Source organism: Phyllopteryx taeniolatus, chromosome 7 (genome assembly GCF_024500385.1).
Source record: "Phyllopteryx taeniolatus isolate TA_2022b chromosome 7, UOR_Ptae_1.2, whole genome shotgun sequence".
In the NCBI taxonomy this organism is placed as follows: Eukaryota; Metazoa; Chordata; class Actinopteri; order Syngnathiformes; family Syngnathidae; genus Phyllopteryx; species Phyllopteryx taeniolatus.
The window spans coordinates 5,239,878-5,255,047 of NC_084508.1; the positions used below are offsets into that span (position 1 = coordinate 5,239,878).

At 41.9% G+C, this 15,170-nt stretch overlaps 1 protein-coding gene across 1 annotated transcript; it reads right to left on the bottom strand.

The window, feature by feature from the left end:
• Positions 1-65: 65 nt before the first annotated feature.
• slco2a1 (solute carrier organic anion transporter family, member 2A1) lies at positions 66-14,447 on the bottom strand. Its single transcript, XM_061780663.1, has 14 exons — positions 14,291-14,447; positions 8,836-8,973; positions 8,337-8,499; positions 7,249-7,461; positions 6,417-6,509; positions 6,183-6,328; positions 5,094-5,160; positions 4,026-4,190; positions 3,051-3,255; positions 2,104-2,254; positions 1,054-1,217; positions 880-944; positions 652-772; positions 66-506 (listed from the first exon to the last, which is right to left on the bottom strand). The coding sequence occupies exons 1-14, from the start codon at positions 14,309-14,311 to the stop codon at positions 386-388; spliced, it is 1,833 nt and encodes a 610-aa protein (XP_061636647.1). The 5' UTR covers positions 14,312-14,447; the 3' UTR covers positions 66-385.
• Between the last annotated feature and the right edge of the window lie 723 nt (positions 14,448-15,170).

The following is a 15,170-nucleotide window of genomic DNA, read 5'->3' on the forward strand; positions in this document are numbered from 1 at the left end:
ATGCACCTAGCGCCACTTCACAGATTGCAATACAAAATAATACAAAAAAAAATCTTTGCACATGGTAATCTACAGCATGTTTTATTAGAAAGCAGGCATTATGTGCGGTACGTAGCACCGAAAAATGTGTGATGAATACAATGAGTACATACACACACCAAAAAAAAAAGTTTATAAACTGAACAGCGTGCAATTACACAGTATACAAAAAAAAACACTTAAATATTAAGCTATACAGTTAATGGGCTGTGCATAAGGACCTACCTGACAGGCAGTAGTGAACATGTTATTTATACAAGTCCTGCGGAAGCTGTGAGGTATTATCACTGTTTGGTCTTTTGAGCGCTCCCACCTTAAAATGGGAATAGGGGGGGGGGGGCGTGTTTTATAACACGCCTTTGGGCCTCTTCTCCAGACTGTACTCCTGCGTCCGTAGCACCTTCCAGCCCAGGATGGCCAGCAGCGCCACGCCCATCACCTTGTAGCCCACCAGCAAGCCCAGGTACCTGCAAAAACACCATTTTTAGCCTAGTGTCAAGTTGTAAACTCGGCAACTTAAGTCTGACTCAAGTCAAGTCACATGCCTCGAGTGCCCCCACTTCGTTTTAGGGAGTTCCCCTTGAACTTTTTTTTTTTTTGTGCGCCGCTAACCTGCTTCTGAAGACGTCGTTGTCGTAGTAGCCGCAGCTGAACTTCTTGCCGCACACGCGCTTCCACCAGACGCACGACGTGTCGATGGCCACGCCGAACAACGCTGGCGCCGGGAGCCACGCTTGGACGGAGAGAGGACGCAAAAATCACAATTGAACCAGCCCTACTGCAGCCAACACAACAACCAGTTGTCGATATTAGGATAGAGCATTATATTTTCTGACTTACCCAAAAGCCTCAGGAGGAGAAACTGAACTCCGATAGCAAAGGACTTCTCCTCTGACGCTACGCTCCTAAAAAACGTCAACAAAACCCACAGTCAAGTCGGTCAGTCTCGAGCAAGCGCGCGCTTAAGACTGGGATGAGTTTGGTGCGGAAGAACAGCAGCTGCCGCGGCCTGACCTGAGCAGCATCATGTACATGGGGTTGTGGGTGAGGCAGGCGAGCAGCGCCCCCGCCGACAGCGCCAGGATGAAGGGCAGCAGGAAGTGGGGGCACTGGTTGGCGCAGGGCGACGGCCGCGCGTGACGCTGGCTGCCCGGTATGCATCTGCAGTTGGTGTACAGCTAAAAACACACACACACAACGCTTCATTAGAGACAATGTGGAGAATAGGTGCTCTACTTCCTAAATCTCTCATATTCAAATCATGTTAAACAATCGCAAATAACGTGCACAGCGGAGCCTCGGTTTACGAACGACCCCGTTTACAAACAATTGGGTTTATAAACAAGTCTTAAAAAACAAAAATTACCTCGGGTTCCAAATTATTTTCGGTTTATGAACAGTCTCAGAACTTTGTGCTTTTTCTCGCGCCGCATAGACATCAGTTGCTCTGTGCTTCGGGTATCTTTGTTCTTTCCCTAAAATGGCCGCCACAGCTCCCACAATGCAACGCAAAAGCTATTGTGGGAGATGTTGAGCGTAGAGGGCAAGCAGTAACCACAGTGAACGTAAACATTACGATACCGGAAAAAGCTAAGACTCTGCACAGTGATTTTCTCGGGAACCCACTGTTAATTCATCATCATAAATTGTGTTTTCACCTGTTTTCTATATGACACAAAACTTATTATCATCGAAGCATCATGCACTGCTTGTGACGACCTGAGGGGCTTCAAGATGGAGGCGAGATTGTTTCATTGGCATTGCGGCCACAGCCACACGGGGAGACGGATGGCTTCTCTGTAACAGCCCACTTTTACCTTGCAGACTCTTGACGTGCGCGAGCGCTGCAATGTGGCGTGTGTGTCAGTGTTTACGTTCCACGATGTTGTGTGAGTCCAAGTTTAGGTTTCCCAGTTTTTGGACCGTCCGATTTCCTGTTCCCTAATGTTGTGTTGCGCCCGTGTTTATGTTAGTCAATGTTGTGCGCATCCATTAATTTTTTCCCCCGTTTTTTTTGTTCCACATTTTTGTGCACGTACATGTTGTGTGTATTGCACGACTTACCTGGACGGCGTGTGCGTTGTCTGGGCTTTTGGTGAAGTTGGTGCAGCCGGCGTGACACGGCGAGACGTACTCGACGCCGTCGGCGCCGCACACCGGGTTGAAGGTGCCCGAAGGACAAGAGCAGTTGGCGTAGCACAGGGACGACGGAGACCTGCAAACAATCCGGGTTGTCAAAAACACGTTTGTTGGGTTCGACAGGAGTCAAAGTTGCCTTTGATGTTTACAAAACAAAAAGACATACGTTAAGGGCAAAGGTGAGTCTTTGATGTTTACAAAAAGCATACACTAGGATAAAGTAGCTCAAAATTGCCTTAGGTGTTTTACAAAAATGGGTTCGCAATTGTCTTTGATGTTTGATGAGAAGATTAGAAACTTTTCCTTGATGTTTACAAAAATGTTTAAAGAGGCTCGATATTGTCTTTTATATTTACAGAAAACGCCCGTGAGGTTAAATGAGTCAAATCGTCTCTGATGTTGCTTTCAGCCGGACTCGAAACGGTCGTCGATGTTTAAACAAACGTGTGCGTGAAGGTTCGCCAAGTCAAAATTGGCTTTGTAGTTTCCCAAAAACAGTAGTTTTTGTAGTTTTTGATAACTACAAAAACACTGCGTGTTGGGCTTAATCTGTCAAAATGTGTCTTTCATGTTTAAAAATCACACATACGTTCAGTAAAACAAGATTAAAAAAAAAAAAATAGTCTTTGACGTTTACGCTTGGGTGCTGCAAAAGTGAAATTTGCATTTGATGTTTACAAACTCACGCCCTGGTTTCAACAAGAATTTGGAATTTGAAATTGTCTTAAGATGGTTTAAACAAACGAGTACGCTGGGGTTCAATGAGAGTCCAAATTGTCTGATGGTCGCAACGACACACGGATCTGGTTAAATGAGTCCAAATGCCAAATCACGTCCGTTGGGTTCAAAGAAACTAAATCAGGCGAGCTCACCCGGGCTGTCCGATCTGGTGGTGATTGACCTGCGACACTTTGTGCGTGGAGCACCCCATGAAGAAGAGCGGCACGCACATCAGCGTGGAGACGCTCAGCATGAGCACGGAGAAGCGCGGGATGTTCTTCAGAGACATTCCCGTCCGCTTCATGACGACGCCGCCCGCCAGCATGCCCACCGCCACGGCCGGAAGATTCACCGCTCCTGTCAAAACCAATTACAGTGAACGTCAGCGTTCGAACCCCCGCTATATCGCAGATTTTTACGCAATTTGACCTTTTTTTTTTTTTTTTTTTAATAGGTTTTTACAATAAACAGTTAAGTCTGAATTTAGAGTTGCTCGTATTCAGTTTAGTACCACGTTGTGCCACAACATGTCGGGCAGCACTGAGACTTACTGGATGGAAATGCAACATAATGAAGAAGGAGAGGGAGGCGTCTTTTTTGTTTTTTTTTAAGTCACATGTTTTGACTTTTTAAGGGGGTGTCTCCTTTAAAACTATATTCCGTTAATACAAATAAATGTGGGTCAAACTGAGTCTTTGCTCTGGCAACTTTTGTGGGATTTAAAGTAGTTTAAATGTGCAGCTTTTGGATGATTTAAGGTAGTTTTACCTGTGCGACTTTGGTTACAAGTTTTATTTTAACTTATGCACCTTTTGGGGTTTTTTATAACCGTCGATAATAGTATTATAATTTTAACCTGAAGAACTTTGGAGCGTTTTATGGTAGTCTTACTTCAACTGGCGCATTTTGGGAGGATTTACCGTTTTTCTACTCAGGCAACTGCAGTTTTTATTTTTAATTTTTTTTTGTAACAATAGTTTCATTTTAACCAGTATAACTTTTTTCCCCCCCTCTTTCTTATTTTAACCAGTAAAGACAAGTGCTGGCCGCTGTGCATGACGAGACCTCCGCCAAGTCGTCCCCCCCCCCCCCCGCCCCGAGTGCGAGGCTTCGGAGGCGACACCCACCGACCAGCATGGTGCTGTAGACGGCGGAGGCGCTGTACTGGCGCTCCAGGAACTTGTTGAGGAAGGTGGAGAGGCCGGCGATCACCGAGGAGAAGCAGCACTGGGCCAGGATCAGGACCAGGAAGAGCGGACTCATCAGCAGGTGAAAGAACATCCTGGGAAACACTTGAGCACATCGACAAAAAAACACAAAGTCATACAGAGTCAACCCCGCATATATTCGGTGTAGTAAAGTACCGCGTTGTGGCGCAACAGGCCAGAAAGCGCTGAGCTCTACGGGATGTTGATGCAGCATAATTAAGAGAAAGAACCAGAAGAGCCAGAGAAGGTCCCCTACTAAGCTGCAGCAATATTAGTTGCTCCCAATGAGCGGAGAGAATATACCCTGTGAGTATTGTTGTGTACATGAGTCTTCAAGCAGCAGTTGTTTAAAGGATTATAATTACGTCACATCCATGCTCATTTCCCTTAGCCCGTCTATGGCATTTCACATTATATGTTAGCATTAGGCTTGCGGACTTTCATCAGGCGAAATTAGTTATTAGAATTTGTTTTTAACTATACGCTCAACAATGGCATATTCGCGGTTTAGCATTCACAAATTGACAAATTGGTGGATTTAATTTGGGAAACTATCCTCCATTATTCGCTGAAATACAAAACAAAACACCTATTTGCTGTTGTTGTGCTCAAGCCAAGGAACTATGTGAAGAGTGAGTGTTTGCTGTTTTGTTTGACGTCTCAGTTTGAAAGTAAACTTCAACTGGGAGCGACAAACGGCTTGAAGCGAGCACGTTTCGCCTCGTTTTGGAGAACTTTGCCGACGAGTTCCCTCAAAGTGATGTTTTATATAAAAGTCTTCACAGCAAGCGTGTGAGAACAAGCACTAAGGAATACTTTAACAAGTGTGTTTTTAAAAAGTTTAAATGTGTTTCGTGTAGGAGGGGGGTAAAACTACAACAAAATATATATATTTTGTTTTTGACATGGTCTCGCTTTATCATATATGTTGACTTATTGGGCTATAAAACAAAAACAGCTTCGGAACGAGGAATATAATGAACGTACTTTTTAAGAAGTCAGACAAAGAGACGTGAGGTTTCTTGAAGTCCACACAGGATTCCCTTCCAATCATCTGGAAACATACAAAAAGTTCAACATTGCGTCACACAACGAAAATAAAGTCAAATTTCAACCTTTGAAGATGCCTGACAAACACGTCATATTGTCGAGGGGATTTACTGGAGTGTGATTTTAACTCGCACATCTTATGGAGGCTTTACAGCAGTTTCAATTTAACCTGCATGACTTTTTGCAGAATATACGCTTGTTTTCGTTTGACCTGTGCACACTTTGCAGCAGTCCTAGTTTGATCTCACAACTTTTGGGGGTTTTGCAGTAGTGGTGTGGTTCCACGAACACCAGGGAGGAGACACTTCAGGCACCATCTTGTTGATGAGACACTTTCGAACATGCCTCACATCAAACAAAAGCACTCACCAGAGTGTTGCAAACAACCGCAGTGTCCATCAAAAACAACATTAGAACAGTACAGCGCACCCGATGTTTCGGAGGGGATACGTTCCAGGCCCACTCGCAAAAGGGGAATAGCCACGATGTATAAGATGAGATAGATATAAGATTAAAAAAAAGCTTTAAACACATTGACATTTATGAAAAATGTTTTCACTCTCTCGCTGTCAAAAAATGGAAGACAAAAAGTCTCGCCTTATGACTTTCTCACTTTACAAAAAAACATATGTTGGGTGCACTGGAGAATAGAATGGTTTTTCCATGTTTAGAAAAAACAACAACAGCATACATTAGCTTCATCGAAGACTTCAAATTGTCTTTGATATTTATGAAAATGTGCGTTGGTATCAATGAGAGACTTTGAACTGTCTGTGATGCTTACAAAACGTGTACAAAAGTTATCAGAGAAATTTTTATGAAAACATGTTTAATTTAAAGAGCGAAAATTATTTTTGACGTTTCCCAAAACACTTGTAAGTTTGGTCAAATGCAACTCTGGAATTGTCTTTGATGTTTCCACAAAAGTTACTGTTAAGATTTGATTTAATTGAATAACTGTTCCCTTTGGGTGCAGTGAGGTGGTTCAGCCAGTAGATGGCAGCGCATCCCGCCAGATGTACTCACCCGCCCCTCTGAAGGCAGAGTGCGAGGGAACAAGAAGTACGGCAGGGACGTGAGCGCCAGGCAGGCCGACGTGATGAGGAGGCCCATCCACCAGGCGCCCACCCAGCGGGGGTCGCCTGGACTCAGCGCTTGATCCACACTGCTGTCTGCGGGCAAAGACAAAAAAATAAATACAAATATCACGTCAAGAAAGTATGAAGGCGCGTCGGGATGAGCGGCGGCGGTCAGTCGAACCGATTTTGTCCACGTCCACGTTGATGCGAAGCATCACGGAGCACAACAGGAAGCCGAAGGCCGGCCCGCACACGGAAACGGCAAACAAGATGGCTGCAAATGGAAATAAAACACACACATTAGCTTCAACAACACTCAAAATTGTCTTCATGGAAAAACACGTACATCGGCTTAAACAAGACCCCAAATTGTCTTTGATGTTTACAAAAACATACAGGCTAGATTCAACAAGACCATGTTTTTATGGTGAAAAAAAAAAACAACAAACAAATTCAAATCGACACGAAATCGTCATTGATTTTTTCGACAACTCAAAATTGTGTTTGATGTTTATGAAAAACAGATGCTCGGTTAAAAGTGACTCAAAATTGTATTTCATGTTTACAGAAATACTGTGTACGCTTTATTTGAGACTCTAAATTGTTGTTGATGTTGCGCAAAACCATGTAGATCCATTACAGACTCAATTATCTTCCATGTTTACGAAATGTCTTCATCTTTGACGACTATTAAAAACAAACTAAATCGTCATTGATGTTTACAAACGGCCGCACATCCCATCAACAATACCCAAAATTGTCTTTGATGTTCACAAAAACACGTACGTGAGGCTTAGCCAGATTTTAAACAGTTTTTGCCGTCTTTGGAGCAACGAAACTGTTCAACGGTGTTTACAAAAACGTTCAACGAGACTAAAAGTGTCCTTTGACGTTCTTTAATCAAAAGCGATCACAACACGAGCCGTACGAAGAATCTGTCGGGACGTGTGGACGACGCACCGCGTGCAGACTGTTCAATAACAGCAGCACAGATCCGCCGAGGGGCCGTTCACCTATGTAGAGCGGAGAGTTCCCGGGCGCCGCAAAGTCGTCGATGTAGGAGATGCCGAAGGGCTGCATGGGCACCGAGCCAACGCCGAACAGCAGCTGGGCGGCGGCCATCAGCATCCACAGGGTGTGCGTGTCAGCCAACCGCCTGCTCTCGTCGCGGCCGCAAGACTCGGAGGCGCTGGAGTTCCTCTGCAGGTCGCAAATGTCCTGACGGTCTGGACAAATGAGATGGAGCAATTCATTTCCAAGGAGGTTTACTTCTCTGCCTTTCTGTGACTCTTCCAGTCACGACGTTTTAGTAGCACTGGAAGAGTCACAGAAGGGCATAGAAGCGGATGTTCTTGGAAAGTTTCATGGATCAAATACCAGTTGTGATTTTTTTGGGGCCAGAAAAGGTCAAATTAAGTTTACCTGTAAAGATTATAGTGTATCGTCGGTTCATCTGGAAAGTTCAAATATTCCCAACTTTTTGTGATGCGAGTAGTGTAATCTTAATTTCCTGACGCTTGCTATAAACAAACAGTCTGGAGGCGACATGAATGAATGGTGATTTCCATGCCAGATAAGGCGCACACGATGACGAATTTCCTCCCCGCTAATGCAAAAGTTGAGCTGGCGTGTTTAAGCGACCTTCACCAAGAGAACTCGGAAAGCACCGGGCGCCGCGTTGTGCCGTACATGGCGTGACATACCCTCCAGCGTGGAGACATTTATTAGATCAGACACTGTTAATTTGTAACTTAGTCTGAAGGAAATTAGTTCCTCAACTCCTCCCCGGGTTGCCGTTTGCAAGACTCAAATTGTCTCCAATTTTACAAGCACACGAACGTTAGGTTCACTTCACATTCAGGCCTCGTTTGACCCTTTCAGCTTTTTTTGTGGCCATTGTTGTTCATTTAACACTAAACTGTCTTCGATGTTGACAAAAACATGGACGTTAAAATTAATCTAGACTCCAGATGTTCTTTGAGATTTACAAAAACATACTCGGTACAAAAGCGTGTACATTATGCTCTTTGCAGGTGTAAACTATTGTTGATGATTTGTTCATTGAAGATTGTGACGTGCGATCTCGTGTTTCAGCGCTTACTCAGTAGCATCGAGTCGTATTCGTACGGCTGTGACAGGAAGTGTGGCAGGGCGAGCATCATGGCGCTGACGGACATCAGCAGTCCGCCGATGCCGATGACGCGAGGGCGGTGCACACGATTCCCAAAATAGCTCAGGAACACGATCAACACGCAGTTGCTCACCTGGAAAGACAGACGGAAGCCAAGACCACGAGAGTCTATCTTATCGACATCTAGCGATCGATCGTCACACTCTGCTCACGCTATCGATCAATCAATCGACAGTATTGATCTTTATCTCAGTGATACATTCAGGTTCCAATTGGGTGTAGGAATCCTGCCGCCTGACGACAGACACGCAATTAAACAGTCAAGACCCCGCTTCACCGGCCAAGAAATGCAATCCAGAGCGCGCCGCTTGTTCGCCGTTTTCCCTTTTGTCACGAGTGCATCCTTGAATCCAGGCCAGCTCGCGTTGCCAGTGTTGTTGTTGGCTCGCTCGCCATCTTTCTCTCTTACCTCGTGCAGGGAGGACAGGGTTCCCGCGGAGTAGCTGCTGAGGCCGTAGCGTCGCTCCACGGTGCTCAGGGTGCTCTTGAAGTAGGAGCTGTACAGCAGCTGGGAGAACTGCAGCAGACCGTGACATAGCACAAACACCTAAAACAAACCCAGCAGGATTCAAAATCATGCAATAATACAATCAAAGTTGCACAAAAAAAAAAAAAATCCAAGGCTAACACAAAAAACGGAGCCCACAAGCTTTAATCTAGTGAGAAAATCCAAGTACAGCGTTACCTTGACTTACGAATGTCCCGACTTTTTCACTTTCACTGCAGGGTGGAAATATTAACGCTCAGATTTAGGGTAACAGTTAGCAAACACAAATGATGCCTTCGGTTTCACGCTGTAAAAACGGGGGCCTCTGGTGTCAAAACGACCAGAATAACAGTTCTTTGTATACAAGTGCTCTATTGTTGCCGATGTAGATTAAATCGGTTGCCGCATCGGTAAATCAATGACAGCAGGCCTAATTTTCTATTTGAATGATGCAGTCAAGTGGCAAAGAATCACGAGCAAAACAAAAAGCACAAAAACAAACTTTCGGTTCATTGGAGACTGGAAATTGTCTTTGATGTTCACAAAAAAACAAGAAGATATTCATATCGCTATTCGTGAAAATATGTACATTAGTTTCAAGGAGACTCAAAAAAAAGGTTAGGTTCGTAAAGACTAAATTGTCTTCATTGTTACAAAAATGCATGTTAGGTTCAAGTGTCTTTGATGTTTACAAAACTCCAACCTCTTCACAAAAAATATGCACGCTAAGTTCTATAAGTCTCAAAAATGTCTTTGATTTGTACACATTTTGCAAGGTTGAACAAGTTTGATGTTTACAAAACACGTTAGGTTGAACGACTCAGAATTGTCTTTGACGTTTACAGGAAAGTGCGTTAGGTTCAGGGCCTTGAATTGTTTTTGATGTTCATGAAAACAGAGGTTCAACGAGTCTCAAAAGTATAAAATGATGTATATCGGGCCAAAGGAGACAAACGATACTTGTACGCTCGGTTCAGCAAGACTTGAGTGTCTTTGAGGTTTACAAAAACACGTGTGTGTTAGGTTCAACGAGGCTCCAAAGTGATGTTTACAAAAATGATTGAATGAATGACACGGTCAAGTGGCAAAAGCGCCATTTTGTTGATTCTTTAAATGTTATGACGAGAGATGTAAGCTCGTCTTTGTTTCAACACGCTTGGTCGTCTTTCAAACCTGCTGCGCCGGAAAGAATTGAGGGAAGTTTGCTCAAACGCTTTCATTCCAAGGGACGCGCGGAGCTCGACGTAGCCGTGCATTCCCACACGGAAAGCTGTGTTGTTGTTTTTGTTCTTTTAACCTGACCCATTCGGTGGAATAAAACGAAACGAAGGAAATCCACAAACACTCCCAAGATAGATCACGGAATCAACTCCCCTCATTGTGAGGAGGACATGAAAGAGTGGGGCTACACAATACCTTAGATACATATCATCACTACATGTCAGTACCATTCATTTTACACTAGTGGAAATGGAGCACTTGACTTATCCTCAAAAACAATTATGCGCCCCTTTGTGAGTTTGAATATGTTCCCAGTGTCAAAAGTGAGCATCATTCTCGACTTGAGAAATGTTTTTGGGATATTCAAATACATATTCATCCAAATGATCAAAAACACGTTTGCTTGAATGCGCCAGGTTCAGCGAGGTGGAATTGTCGTTTACAAAAAAACGACTAATTTCAAGTCCGTCATGATCCTCCTGTCTTTGTTGTTGACAAAACACTGTTCGGTTAGCAGTCAGAATTTACTCAAAATTTACTAAAACACACACATTTAGTTCAAATGATATTGCAAATTGTCTTTAACGTTGACAAAAGATTGTTCATTCCAAAGTCTGCCACGACCTTATCTTTGATGTTTAGGAAAGGTTAATTGACACTAAATTGTCTTTGATGTTTAAGCCACCAAGTGCATAAGGTTCAAGGAGAATCGAAATTGTCTGATGTTTATGACAACGTATGAGGTTCAATGACTCAAAAGTGTCTTTGATGTTTACAAAAACATACGTTAGGATATTCAGACAAGTACTTGTAATTGTCATTCATGAAACAAAAACACGCTAAGTTCATTGAGGGCTCTAAACTGCCTTTGACACTTATGAAAACATGTAGGTTCATTACGGACAAACTTGAAAGTGTATTTAGACTTAAACGTTAGTGTTTTTTTTTGGGGGAGTGTTCTTTTTTTTTTTTTGTCTTCGATGTTTTCAAAAACACGTACACATTGTGTGCCAATCAAGGAGCGAGTGTGTATGTATATATAGCATCTTGGAATGGAAATCATTAGATGTTTGTCTGTGGGTGTACCGAATGTTGTATCTGCTAAGTCTATCAATATCAATCTGTCATTCCCTTTTGTCTCCCACAATTGTGACGACGGAAATATCCTTGCAGAATTTATGTTGCAATCCTGCTCGGTGTGTGCGTGCGCGCCGATGGAATTGAGCAAATAAAGAGTGCTGAATGAACATTGTGTTCCCGAGCCAAGAAAAGATGGATTTATTATGAAGTGTTTTTTTGTGGGTGCGAAGGGGATATAAAAAAAAAAAAGAAAAAAAAAAAAAAAGCCTGCAGAAGTACTCCCATTATCTAAACAACGGACCCTCGCTGTGTAGTGCAACCACATCAGGGAGGTCATAGAGCAGTGATTCTCAAACTTTTTACACAAAGTAGCATTTCCCAAAACATTCTTAGATAACAAAGTGCCAACATAACGGCCAAAGTTAAAATACAGTACCTAGTGGGATTAAGTGTTCATCAAAATCAAACGTAGTGTACACAGGTTGAACATTGACACCGCTTCAATATAGGAAAAACTTTGATATCAATTCAATTAAGTTGTATTGCATATCAAAGTTAATTAAAAATTGTACCTACGGAAATGTTGTTAAACTCTTCTAAAAGATTAAATGTAATTATACTTCAATGTACTGTATTAGATTTGCTACATTATGTGTAGTTTGATTCGGTGACCACACTTTAGTGAATCACTGGAGATGACCCTGAAATGGTCGCTTCAAACCTTTTTGTGGCTCTACTTATGATATACATGTTAATACAAATTTCATATTGATGTGCGAAACGGGCCTCAGGGGCTGATTTTTAGTTTTTTTGGTAAAAAACAAAACAACAACAATACAGTGGCCACCAGGGGCCATTTAATGAAAAAAAAAATCCATATTAGAATTCTGGCAAAATATAGATGATATACTTTCCTCATCCTGTAAGGGAAATTAGAATACGATGCAACAATGGAACAACTTATTATATTATTATTATTATATACGCACTGGTGCCTTGACATACGAGTGACTCAACTTATGAGCTTTTCAAGATACGATTTTTTTTGCTTGCTCATGTGGCCAACGCACAAACACCTGAAGGAGCAGCACAATGTCCATGAATTGAAGCAAAAAGTGTGACAAAAACAGTTGAATTTATTTTTAATACTATCTAATTATGCCATTATTGTTTTCATAACATACAATACTATTCATTATTAAATTCCTTATTGTCCTATATTTAAGCACAGTGTTAATGTTGCCGCGCCATACAATTACAACCCCAATGCCAATGAAGTTGGCAAAACAGTGATTTGCAAATCATGTTCAACCTATATTTAACTGAATACACTACAAAGACAAGATATTTAATGTTCAAACTGAATAACTTTTTAGCAAATAATCATTAACTTAGAATTTTATGTCTGCAACACGGTCCAAAAAGCTGGGACAGGTGGCAAAAAAGACTGAAAAAAATGTTGAGGAATATTCATCAAACACCTGTTTGGAAAATCCCACTTTTCCCTAATTGGGAACAGGTGGGTGCCATGATTGGGTATAAAAGGAGCTTCCCTGAATTGCTCAGTTATTCACAAGCAAAGATGGGGCGAGGTTCACCTCTTTGTGAACAAGTGCGTGAGAAAAAAGTTGGAACAGTTTCAGGACAATGTTCCTTAACGTACAATTGCAAGGAATTTAGGGATTTCATCATCTACGGCCCATAATATCATCAAAAGGTTCAGAGAATCTGGAGAAATCCCTGCTTGTAAGCGGCAAGGCCGAAAACCAACATTGAATGCCCGTGACCTTCGATCCCTCAAACGACACTGCATCAAAAACCGACATCAATGTGTAAAGGATATCACCACATGGGCTCAGGAGCACTTCAGAAAACCAATGTCAGTAAATACAGTTTGGCGCTACATCCATAAGTGCAACTTGAAACTCTACTATGCAAAGCAAAATAAATTGTGGACGTCGTGTCCTCCGGGCCAGAGAGGAAAAGAACCATTCGGACTGTTATGGAGGCAAAGTTCAAAAGCCAGCATCTGTGATGGTATGGGGCTGTGTTAGTGCCAATGGCATGGGTAACTTACACATCTGTGAAAGCACCATTAATGCTGAAAGGTACATACAGGTTTTGGAGAAACATATGCTGCCATTCAAGCAACGTCCTGCTTATTTCAGCAAGACAATGCCAAACCACATTCTGCACGTGTTACAACAATTAATAATGTGTGGCGCATTATGAAGCGTAAAATACAACAACGGAGACCCCGGACTGTTGAACAGCTGAAGCTGTACAACAAGCAAGAATGGGAAAGAATTCCACCTACAGAGCTTCAACAATTAGTGTCCTCAGTTTCCAAATGTTTATTGAATGTTGTTAAAACAAAAGGTGATGTAACACAGTGGTAGACCCTGTCCCAGCTTTTTTTGGAACGTGTTGCAGCCATCAAATTCTAAGTTAATGATCATTTGCTAAAAACGATAAAGTTGATCAGTTTGAACATTAAATATCTTGTCTTTGTTGTGTATTCAATTAAATATAGGTCGAACATGATTTGCAAATCATTGTATTCTGCTTTTATTTATGTTTCACACAACGTCCCAACTTCAATGGAATTGGGGTTGTACATTAAATAACAGTATACTTTTTTAGGAATAAACCTTAATGCACACTTAGACTTACTAGCTCCTGTATTTGAATGTTTTTGAGTACCATGTATTTTTTTAAGGTGGTACTTGGTTTAAAAAGTTCCTTGTACCCCTGCACTATACAATATATGCTGAAAGGACCGTGTTATCCTTTTTTTTTTTTTAAATGGAAACATTTTTTTTCTTTATAATGTTGCTGTACGATACAATAGACGTTTATGGGACCATGTAGCACATTATACTTAAAAAGGGCAAATCATTCATTTTATGTTTCAAACCAGTGTCGGTCAAAGAAATGTTTACATTAGCATAGTTGGGAACTCGTTCACCTGTACACGCCATAACATATTTAATAAATTACCGGGCGTGTTAAAATGCGATGAATCGCGCTGTTATTGTTATTAGTTTTAAATAAACTAATAGTAGTTAGTTCCTACCTTGATGCTGCGGAACTTCATGGTCTTCTTGTGTGTCTCTTCACGTCTTTGCTGGAATGAAGTTAAATGAGCCGTTTAGAAGTGTGCGTGTTGCTAGTGCGCATGCGCGTGTCTTGTCTTTTTCCCTCCGGTAAGCGACAGCGTGTGACGTCACAGTACAACGTGTGCTCACCTTTGGCTGAGTCACACGTTTCAAGACCCACCCGTCATGTAGATTGACCATATAAAAATAAAAAAATAAAAAATATATATATATATTTTGTTTTACACCCCCCCACACTTAATTAAAAAAATAAATAAATACTACACATTGTGTATTTAAAACAACCACATTGCCATCAAGTTCACTAGCTTAATGTTAATGCTAACACGGTATAACAAATGCTAACGCATTGCATCCGTGTGGTCATGTGATAACCCTTTAACCAAAAGACGTCTGAACACAAACAGTGCAGCAACACGTAGACGTAACAATTCTCACAGGCATATATTCTTTATCCTCTGGGAAGAACGACGAACATTACTGAGTTGTGATGTCTGTATTATACTGCCCCCACGTGGACAAGGTGCACACAGCAGGAGGAGCAGCATAATGACCATTGAATTGAACCAAATTGGTAAATAAGCTTTCTGGCCCTTTTATTAAATTATGTAATTACTGTAAGTTTTGATAAATTACAGTGCTATTTTCTTTTTTAAAAACACATTACAATGTTTTTTTTTTTTTGGGGGGGGGGGGGGGGGGGGGGAGTTACAAACATGTCATGGAATGATTTAAACTGACTGAAAATCTGTACAGAGACGCTGTTCCGGGTCAAATTTGGTCAGTGTCTACTAAAATGGGTTTTAGATTTACCAGGGTGTGTTAAATCACAAAACT

Excerpts from the sequence above, each read along its gene's own strand:
- slco2a1 (XM_061780663.1), bottom strand. The coding sequence starts at position 14,311 with ATGAAGTTCCGCAGCATCAAG. Across the intron at positions 8,500-8,835 it reads CCCTGTCCTCCCTGCACGAG|GTGAGCAACTGCGTGTTGAT; the intron begins GTAAGAGAGAAA and ends CTGTCTTTCCAG. Across the intron at positions 4,191-5,093 it reads TTTGTCTGACTTCTTAAAAA|TGTTTCCCAGGATGTTCTTT; the intron begins GTACGTTCATTA and ends GATGTGCTCAAG.